The sequence below is a fragment of the Gobio gobio genome, assembly GCF_949357685.1.
Source record: "Gobio gobio genome assembly, chromosome: 24".
Lineage (NCBI taxonomy): Eukaryota > Metazoa > Chordata > Actinopteri > Cypriniformes > Gobionidae > Gobio > Gobio gobio.
The window spans coordinates 31367157-31377951 of record NC_137120.1 but is presented as its reverse complement, the minus strand read 5'-3'; the positions used below and the strand labels follow the sequence as shown (position 1 = coordinate 31377951).

The 10795-nt window shown below is 37.4% G+C and overlaps 1 protein-coding gene across 2 annotated transcripts in view; it reads right to left on the bottom strand.

Moving 5' to 3' along the window:
• Nucleotides 1-1968: 1968 nt before the first annotated feature.
• Nucleotides 1969-10795, bottom strand: part of lingo3a (leucine rich repeat and Ig domain containing 3a) — a 42194-nt gene continuing 33367 nt past the window's right edge. The window contains exon 2 of one of the 2 annotated variants that reach the window (XM_079807936.1): nt 1969-6294. In XM_079807936.1, coding sequence (XP_079664062.1) covers nt 4438-6255 — 1818 coding nt within the window. In that variant the 5' untranslated portion in view covers nt 6256-6294 and the 3' untranslated portion in view covers nt 1969-4437. The remainder of the gene's footprint in view (nt 6295-10795) is intronic. The other variant, XM_079807937.1, reaches the window with a different exon arrangement.

Here is a 10795-nt window from a genome sequence, read left to right as displayed (position 1 = left end):
GGCTGCTGCGGTTTATGAGTGTGAAAGGGGGGCTGCAAACAGTTTCAGTGGCGTGTAGGGGTGGGAAAGGTGGAGAGGGGGTTTCTCAGCACTAATGAGTCACCGTTAATGATCAATTGCGATGTCTACAGCAAATAAGCCGCGAACACACTGCACAACAAGGTGAGGAGAGCGAGCAACAGTCCGCTTGTTACCATTAAAAGCAAGCAAGTGATTTAGTGACTTGCATAACAAGCCCGACACAAAGTAATCTTGCATAACTATGGGATTTCGTCATGAACCAAAGTAGTTCTTTGCATTTTTGTTGTTTAAAACTGGATTAGCATACATTTTGCTCTGTCTTCACAGTTAAAAGTTCTTCATTTCTTCTTTTTTTTTCTGCTGTGACCACCTGAGAGATAAAGGGAGAGAAGTACAATGAAGAAATAGGAAGTTAAAAGTATATTGTCTTCGTCTTTTACATCTGTAAACCACATCCTCTAGCGCAAATTAACTCTGTGTTGCAGGAGTAACTTACAAGATCTAGCTAGTTGTTTTCATGTATTTATCATTGTTGAAAATCTATTTTAGACAGACCTTTGGCCTTAGCCTACCTCCAAATTGTGCTAGCATAAGCTAGCAGACTAGCAGAATTTGGCCTAAATAGTGATGCTAGTTTCATGTCTCTTGTAGCCCTCTACAGTCTTTCTTCTCATATTCTTCAAACAATTCATCTTAATAGCACTTAATGTAAGATTTTTTTTATTAAAATATCCAAAAATCAACTTGAACGGTGTATTTTATTGACTTGTGTACTTACATTATCCCAAATGTTTCCAAGAATGTATAAATCCAGAGAAAAAAGCTATTTTGTCAATGCGTCGCCGGCCTATCAACAACATCATACCCGTGTTACCTTCGGTTTTCGAGCACACAGAGTAGCATTATCACATAACTTTAAACACTCAATGGCTGAGTGTTCTATCTATTCTATATGACAATCTTCTTTCAGGTTAATACAATCGCGAGAAATGTCCTGGCTCTTCCAAGCTTTATAATGGCAGTGAATGGCTGTTTCTGTTGCGTCATAAGCTGGTCTCTCGTGAACATGCGTCTGACAGTTAGCAGAAGTTAGACATTACAGTTTGTAAAGTTATAAATATGGACATTTTTCTTACACAAACGCATCGCTACGCTTCAGAAGGCCTTTATTAACCCCCCGGAGCCGTGTGGAGCACTTTCATGATGGATTGGATTGATGCACTTTTTGGACTTATGGACAGAAACAGCCATTCACTGCCATTATAATGTTTGGATTCACCAGGACATTTTTTTTATATTACTCCGATTGTATTCGTCTGAAAGAAGAATGTCATATACACCTAGGATGGCTTGAGGGTGAAAAATTCATGGGCTAATTAAAAATTTCGGGGTGAACTATCCCTTTAAATCAATATTTCAGTGCTTAGACCTACTGTCATTTTCTATCATTCGCCAAAGATATAAAAATAAAATATGTCAGTCATATTTTATCCACAGACTGATTCTAAGAAACTTAGCCTACCTATACTAACTCTAACATTCACGGGTGGGCCTCTGTACTAACGCTGCATTCTTAAACATCTTTCCTTAATGACAGCCATGATTCAATCACACATGTTTCTTTCAATATGAGTCACTCCCTGCCATAAGCACACTTTTTGTGAAATGACTTCATAGGTCAGAAAAAGCGTCAATGTATTGCACATGAATATCCCATACACAACTAATAAACATTAGTAGGCATAATAATGAGTCAGTGATTCCAGAACAAATCAATCAGTAGCACAATACAAATATACAAACAATATTAAAAACTGAACCACGATGGAAAAGACCTGCATTATCTGTTTTTGTACAGAGTGCTAACCATGTTAAATGCATGTTAATATTGCATTGACAGATCTTGCATCTTTGGTGTGAAAGTGAAACATGACACTTCTCTTTTTTCAATTTATTCATAGACTGTTAAGTACAAAATTCCTGGCCACACACAACTAAATCTACAACATCATCAAGACATAAGATCACCCTCATTTTGTATTACAATTACATTTATGTACTTTAGAATGTCGTGTGAGAATCACAACTTAAATTTATGTCACTAATTTAGAGGCAAGGTCAAAAGGTCATACCCCAACTTTAAACATTTTATGTTTTGAATGTTTTATATCATCATTTGCCTTCGTGTCTAGGCTTTATAAATCCTGCAGTAAACAACTTTTTTTTTTTTTTAGAAAGCAGATGGTGTCATGACAAGAAAATAATTGACATTTTCTTGTGCACACATGCTTGAGATGACTATACCAGATGCTTATTTATGGTCAACAATTGCTCACTTGTCATGTCATTTCATTCCAAGTTTGTGGGATCGAATCTAAGTATATTGACAAACTTTTCAGGCAAAAATAGTTACTTTTGGTGGTTTGTAAGTTGGTTGTTACCGATGTAAACCTGAAGACAAATAATGTTAAACTGACATTATTCAGCCCAAGTACATGGCACAATTTATTCCCCTCTGATTGGGTTTTACTGTCCTTGTTTCAAAAATAAAAGCATCAAACTTTAGTTTAGCCTTTATTAGTTTTATCAAAAGTGCTATGAAATGCTTATTTTGAACCTCCTTTTCGCATTTGGAAACATTTCGAAAAGTTGAGAAGCTTTAAAGAAGCTCTGTCCTTTGAGATATATTCATTAGATTACATAAATTTGTCAAAAAACAGATAAATTAATAACATCGCTTATGATAAAGACATGAGGAATCAGAAAAAGAAGAAATTCCAACACAGAGACTTAGATACATGCTTTTATAAACAGCATATTTGTCATTAGTACAATATAAGAACAGTATTCTTAACATGTTTAAGAATAAAACCGTCTAGAACAAAAATGTTGTGGATCCCCGTTTATTTGACATGAAATAAAACTGTAAAATGCTTTTTTTGTTTTTACAAAAATATCAAAAAGCTTCGTTTAATTAGTTTTACAGTAATTGACAACAAATTATGGCAGTTTGCAATGTACATACAATGCTGCTTAAAATATGACAGTGGCGGATTTGATCTGCTCAAACCATAAACCGGAGGATAATTCATTCAGATTGACCATTAGAAGGCAATAAGGTTGAGCCTGATACCCTGTGTTCTTTAAACGGACAATTTAACATTAGGGGGCAGCAGAACAGCTTTGTAAAGTGCCTTCCTGTTTCATTTTAAGCGGCAGTACTCGAGCAGGGAAAATTTAGTGTCCAACGCCTCATAAATGCCATTTATAAACAGACAATATAAGCATAAGAAATCCAGGACGGATCAAAGAATCAGTGACACAGAAAGCTATTTCCAGCTTTGTACATGTATACTCATGCAAATTAACATGAAACAATTCATGAGATTGACATTCCCTTTTACACACGTTACATAGAAGAGACATAAAGACATAAGGTCACCAGTAATAAAATAAGATTTTTTTTTTAAAGCAGTAACCCTTTAAGAGTTTTCACGCATTATCTTTGATTAATTTAAGAACGTTATATTGAATAAAATTATTTCACATTAATGAAAACAGGGCACCAAAATGTACACACAAAACAGCCATATATACAATAAGATACAAAATGTCTTCAACTCAGTGTAGATACTGAGGCTATTGGTGTTTAGCTGATATATAGACAATGTGCTTTTTATCTTGTTACTACAGTACCTTTTTTACGTGTGTGTGCGTGTTTAACTTTATGCGGGCATGACTTAGAAGTAGGTGGCAGTGTAATATAGAAGCAGTTGTTATCAGGCCTCATTATCCAGAGCAAATCAAATCAACTCTTTAAGATATAATTAAACAGTTTAAATTCTTTAAACAGTCTTCTAGCAACCCAGCGGTTAATAGGTTGAGATTTGAAGCTAATCCAACAACAAACCCTTATTTCATTGGCAGTGTGAAATGTATGCCCATGCCTGTGAACCATTGGGCACTTACATTGAATTGCTTAGGCAAAATGCAATAATGTACCTTTTTTATAACTTTTGAGGGAATTGGCAATTACTTGGCAAGCTGAAAGCACCCCTTTAATAATTAGAACTATTACTAAATTAAAAATCTTTTCATTATATAGGAAATTACATGGTAATATTTTTTTAATAGTCATTATACATCACTGCAAGCTTGGCCTTCTCACATGAGAAAGTTCAAAATGGGTACCTAATGCCAACCAGCCCCACACAGATGTAATTAATCACAAATGTCTTAATAATAATAATATGTCCCAAGACACCAAAAGGAAGGTTCGGATGATGGAAAGTACCTCTCAGTATACATTACTCGCATTAAACCCTCTATAGCTATACGCAGGACTGGTATTGGAAATATATTTCAGTTCGAAATAACAATATTGTGCGCTTTACCCCTTCAAACTGTCAGTTAATTTTATATCATCTTCATGTTAAACTTTCGAGCTCCTCCTTGACCCCCGCTGGCAGCAGGACCATCTACCTTTCTGAATGAATACTCTACTGAGAAATTGTTCTTGTGCTGACCTCGTCCTCGGCTCCACACAAACAAGAGAATGAAACAGAAAAGCACCACACCCAAAAACATAATACAACCCATTGCTGTGGACACCAAGATGGTCTTGAGGTCCAATGTGAACTTCAGGAAGACACGCGTGTCATTTAAGTTAGTGTCATTAAGATCACCCACGTAGTAGGTGCGATTCGCTGCCAATGCCCCATCCAGTGGCAATCCACTGACTGTCAGGGTGGCAAAGTAGGTATCGTTGCCACCAGCATTGCTTGCTATGCAGATATAAGTGCCGCTGTCTGTTACCTGGGCATAGCGGATCTCCAACGTGCCTTCAGGCAGGACAATGATTCTCCCAGTACTCTTGGTGGTGATACGACGGCGCTGAGGTGAAATCCAAAAGATGACCGGAGCTGGGTCTCCTTCCGCTCTACATATAAACGACACTACCTGGCCTTCACGTGCCGTCAGCTGTTGCAGCTTGCGGTTACGAATTTTGGGCCGCTGACAGGTGAAATGGTCAAAGAGCGCAGAGTCCGAAAAGGTACTAAGTGCTTTTCCTCGCACTTCCAAGGGTGTGGCGCAAATGGGCGACTTTCCGTTGAAGTTGAGGGTCTTGCGGCGCTGCAGGATCCACAGTAGGCGGCAGTCACAGGACAAAGGGTTGCCATCTACACGTAACGTCTCCAGCGTATTGACCGAGTGGAAGGATCCCTCCTCTAAGGTCACCAACCCATTGTTTGACAAGTTGAGCAATCGTATCTGTTGCAGGCCTCCAAGACCATAGGGCTGCACTAGTATCAAGTTAGTACCAACTAGGTGCAGTTCTTTCAAGCGGACAAGGTCCCGCAAGGCCCAGGACTCAAGAACCGAGATGGGGTTGTATGAAAGATTGAGGCTAGCCAAGTGAATTAGGTTGCGAAGAGCACCCGTAGGCACGGTGGAAATGTTGGTATTGGTAATCGAGAGCCAAGAAAGGTTGAGACCTTGGAAGCTGTGAGGAGAGATGTACTCAAGGAAGGGCCAGTGGTCAATTTCAAGAGCCCGCAGTCCACCCAGTTTGCGAAAGTTCTGCTCTTCCAACGAAGAGATACTGAGGTAGCGTAATCGAAGAGTCACCAAGCCTCGAAGGTAGGAAAGGGACTGTCCAGTTATTGAGGTCAGATTGCACCTCTCGATGGTTAGCTCCCGGAGTCCCACCAATCCCAGAAAAGCCTTGTTTGAAATGTACACCAGGTCATTATCACCAACTTCCAAATTGCGGAGGTTCCTCAAGTCCTGGAAGGTGAAGTCTAACAGGATGACTAGTTTATTCCCACTTAGGTCCAAAGTGGTGAGGTTGGAGAGACGTGAAAAGGCACCCATGGGCACGAGTTTAAGCTGGTTGGCTCGCAGACGCAACACTCTAAGATTAAGCAAGCTGGAGAAGGCATTAGGCTCCAATACACTGATGAGATTCTCACTCAAGTCTAGCTCCTCAAGTCTCGAGAGAGTCGACAATTCATTGTATTCCACCCAGCGCAAACTGTTGCAGCTCAGATCCAGCAGCCGTGTGTCAGTCGGGATGCCCCCCGGAATAGATCCCAGGCGCTTGTTCTGGCACATCACAGCTCTCTGATGAGACATACAGTCACAGCGCTGTGGGCAGCCCTGGCCATGTGTTAGGGACGCAGCAATTAGGAGCACAAGCAGCCCCGGTAAGCTCAGGCATGGACAACCCGCCATGCCCCTTCCCTACAGGGGCTGAATCACTGCACCTCACACCTGCAAGAACACAAAAAAAAGGTATTGATCAATCATGACTTTTGCAACTCTCAAATATAACCACTTCTACATGGTAATAAGCCAACCCATTACTCACCAACATTTATGTAAGGGCATGCATAACCATTTCTAAAGTTGTTTTGGTGGATGCAACACATTTTCAGACCAGTACAGATAAACAATCTTGTTGTCAAGTGTCTTTACATGCAGTTAAACCACAATTTTAATGAATTTAAACTCCTAACGAAAACGCAAATAAGGCTCAGCACTACTATGCTTTTCTAGCTTTTCTATAAGCACCACCTACTGTCAGGGAGTGAATTTGCATTTGTATTCACCCCATCTAACATTGTGTTTGCATATATCTGAACGGACAAGTTGGATGATGATATTGCAACACATTTTTATGGTAAACTTGGATGAGAACAGGCCTTTAAAGTGATAGTTCGCCCAAAAAATTGTATTATGTTGTTCAAAACCTGTATACATTTCAAAGGAAGATATTTTGAAGAAAGTTTGTAACCAGGCTGCTTTGGGGCACCATTGACTTCCATAGTAGGACAAAAAATACTATGGTGCCCCAGGACTGTTCAGACTCCCACATTCTTCAAAATATATTCCTTTGTGTTCAAAAGAACAAAGAATTGTATGGTTTGGAACAACCTGAGGGTGAGTAAATGATTACAGAATTTTCATTTTTGGGTGAACGGTTCCTTTAAACTGTAAGATTAAGCCACTGAAACATCAAGTTTAAATGCAATATGAAACAGAAACTTGCTATACATTTTCAGTGAAAATCATTATGGTAAAAATAAAAGGAGAAAGCTTTAGTATGTCATGAGCACTTTACACATGAACATTCAGAAATCTATTTAAGATCATGACTTATTTTTTATCTTTATAAGTCAAGAAATAAATGTACAGTATCAAGCTTTGAGCTAGGCATGGCTTCAAAGTCACCATGATTATGTTGATTTCTGTTAGATAGCATTTCAATAAAAAGACTAAAAAAAGATAAATATTTAATATTAACTTGATCTTCGCAAATGTGCAATTGAAGACGTCCCAGTCAGTGCATTTTCAGTCAAATCTTGAACATTTAGGTCCACACTTGTGCTAAAGCTTAACGTAATGAGACTCACCTTGGGTTCAGAAGTTTATTAGTCCTATCTCTGAGTACTAGGTTGTTATTGAACATTTAACAGTGACATTTCAATATGCACCCCAGCACAACTCTTCTTCTCCCTCCCCCATCATCTCTGGTAACCCAAACACATTAGCAGCCCCTGGTTCAAACCCATATCAGTTGACACTAAGAAGCTGTCCAATCAGCATCTAACAATCAGCAGTGACGCGAGTGAGGTGAATGGATAACTACACCCGACTATGACTCAGGTGTCATGGGTCATTATGTCAGAAAATCATGAATACTAATATTATAGGCAACGATTAATACCCTGCCACTTTTCTTTCCACCCCGACTTCTCTCCCCCTCATGAGATGTCAACAAAGCATATTTCAACAGCTTATTAAATTTAATTGTCTTCAGGAGAGTGCTCCCATATGAATTTATATGTCACGTTGACGGGCAATAACTCCAGATTGCTGGAATAGAGGTACCCTAACTATATAATTTCATAGTTAGAGATACATTTAAAAAGATATTGCCCCTTAAAAAGGATATTATACACCAAAACGTACAGTATTTATTCACCCTTGTGTCATTCCAAACCTATGACTTTATTTTCTTCCGAAGAACACAAAGGATGATATTTTGAAGAAAGTTTCTTGTCCATACAATCAACGTTAATAGAGTCCAAAACTAACATTGGACCCCATTGACTTTTTAAAAATATCTTTTGTGTTCCATAGAAATCATACAGCCATACAGGTTTGAAACGACATGTGAGAAAACATTTTAGTTCCAATTTTAGCTTCATCTGCAATGGAATTTAAATGGATCTGGCCTCGACCTGAAATTGTCAGGAGTAAATGAGAGACACTGCTACCTCTTTGCTCTGTTGTTCACCTCAGCAAGGTAGCATGTCACCTGAGAATTACATAACAGCTGTTAGTCGATACGTGAAGGGCAAATAAAGCAATTAGTGTTTTTTTTCCCATAACAGCTGTTGAGAGGTGGTTATACATAAAATATTAATACAGAGAACATCAATGTTCTAAAAATATATCAAGACGAGGAAAAACACTGCTGCGAAATCTAAAATAGACGCCATAAAGTACTTGGACATTTTAATCACACCTAGGCTACAGACATGGGTGGCGCTAGGGAGGGGCTAGCTGGTGCTTCAGCACCCCCAAGAAAGACCAACGTACCCCCATAGCACCTCCAAACATTTTAGCTAGAAGCAATCATATACAATTAATACATAATTAAATAATTTAAAACAACAAATGGAAAAACAAACAGTTTACTCATTAAGTGTGCGTCACGTGTCAGGTGAATTGTAGCTACTCTGTCGCACTTAATAATGTAGCATTTCATTTTTGAAAAAAATGGAGCGGTTCCTTCTGCAAAGTAAGCAATCTCGGCGAACCCTCACCAGTAAAACAACGTTCGCTCAAATCCCGCTCAGACATGACATTTATCTGTACTGTAGCCTACTATACTTGTTGTAGCCATTAAACAATGTATTTTGTTTCATATTTATGTTTAAATAGACTATTATAATGTTATTTTTAAATTTCATCTAGGCTATATTGATTATGAAAAGTGCAAAGATGCGTACTATTTGTACAATCCCTCCCTCATTCCTTGCAAGCTATGTTTAGCTTGAGAGATAGTAATTACGATCTTAGAGGGACATATATGTTTGATATACCATATTGTAGAACTAATTTAAGAAGAAACTGCCCATCAAATAAAGGTGTTCAGCTTTGGAATAGTTTCCCTGATGAATTAAAAAAGGTTAATTCATTAATACAGTTTAAAATACTTTATAAAAGATTGGTAATGAAAAGATATACTGAATAGTGATGTTAATAATAGTAGTAGTAATGATGGTAATGATGACAGTGTTGGTAGTGATAATGGTGGTAATAATAATAATTAATAAAATACACATTGAGAAAATCCTATAATTGTCATATTAAATGAGTGTTAATTAGTGCTGCTTGTGTGGAGTTAAGGGTAGGCATAATATAAGCTTTAGCTTCAGCCTACACCTTTGGTCAATAAGAATGTAAACATTATTATTTTGTTTATTTTATTTAATTCTACTTTTTAATTTTATGGGTGCTTGTATATACATAATTGTATGTATGCACCTGTATGTTTCATGTTTTCCTGTGTAAAATGCTTGCAAATGGAATTTTGCTTGTTGACCAATAAATAAATAAATAAAAAAAAAAAAAAATTTGTCAAAGACAAAGTGGGTCAGAAATAATTTTGACCACTTCATTAAGTTTTGTTTTGTAGAAAGCTTTTCTTTAAAGTGAAATTCGTTTTGTATAAATTGTATCTTAATTTGAATCAATGTTTCAATTGCCTGGATTTAATAAATAAGAAGCAAATAGAATATAGTAGACAAGAATCGTGGCGGAGGCGCCGGAGCTATCGCATTGCACATGAACTGGAGCGCGTCAAATAAATTAAACAAAACTCAGCAGCTACTTGCCTTACACAGACATAAAAAATATGTGTATAGAAAGCTTTAAATGTCTACTTTTAAACAAAAATATTCAAAAACGAAAAGAAATAGTCAAGCAAAGCGCACTGTTCGCGCGAGCAGCTCATGACTGGCGTCTCGGAGCGGTTCTGTTCAGAATGCTGCAAGCTCCATCACTGCATGTGCTGTGAGTTTGACTCCTGAGTATTTCATTTAAGTTGCATACATTTTGTAATTGCACTGATGTTAAATTTGTAGCCATTTTGCACTTTGACAGCCAGTTTTAGATAAAGGCTATATTTGATTATTTTGTGTATCAGATAGTTTACTAAATCAAATGATTCTGACAGTTTTTCCCATTGAAATGACTGGGAAAAGGTGACCCCATACTCTTTGAAATCATAATTGAATTGCATTATGTAGCATGAAACGCCAAATATTATAACATTCTTCATTAACAATTATTAAGTTATTTGTAACAATGTCATTTTAACAAAAGAAAGAAAAGTAGTTTCAATGTAGCTAGCTACTTTTTGATAGTAACTTTTAGCTAAATACTTTTTCAAAAGGGTAGTTCCTTTTATTCAATGAAAAGGCTTATGCTAAATCTTAAAGAATATTTTATTAAATAATCAATTTTGTGCATGTCCAATTGAATACAATTAAAACTTAAATTGTGATAAAATAATTTAATGTTAAAAATTGAGTGGTATATATAAAAATTGCGCAGCTCCACGTCAATGATCTAGCGCCCCCTCAGCACCTGCGTTAAAAATTATCTAGCGCCGCCCCTGCCTACAGATGTCAGTCAAAATGTCAAAGCAAAATGCTTTCCATTAGTTCTCTTTCTAATGCAATGTTCAGGTTTGACTGTA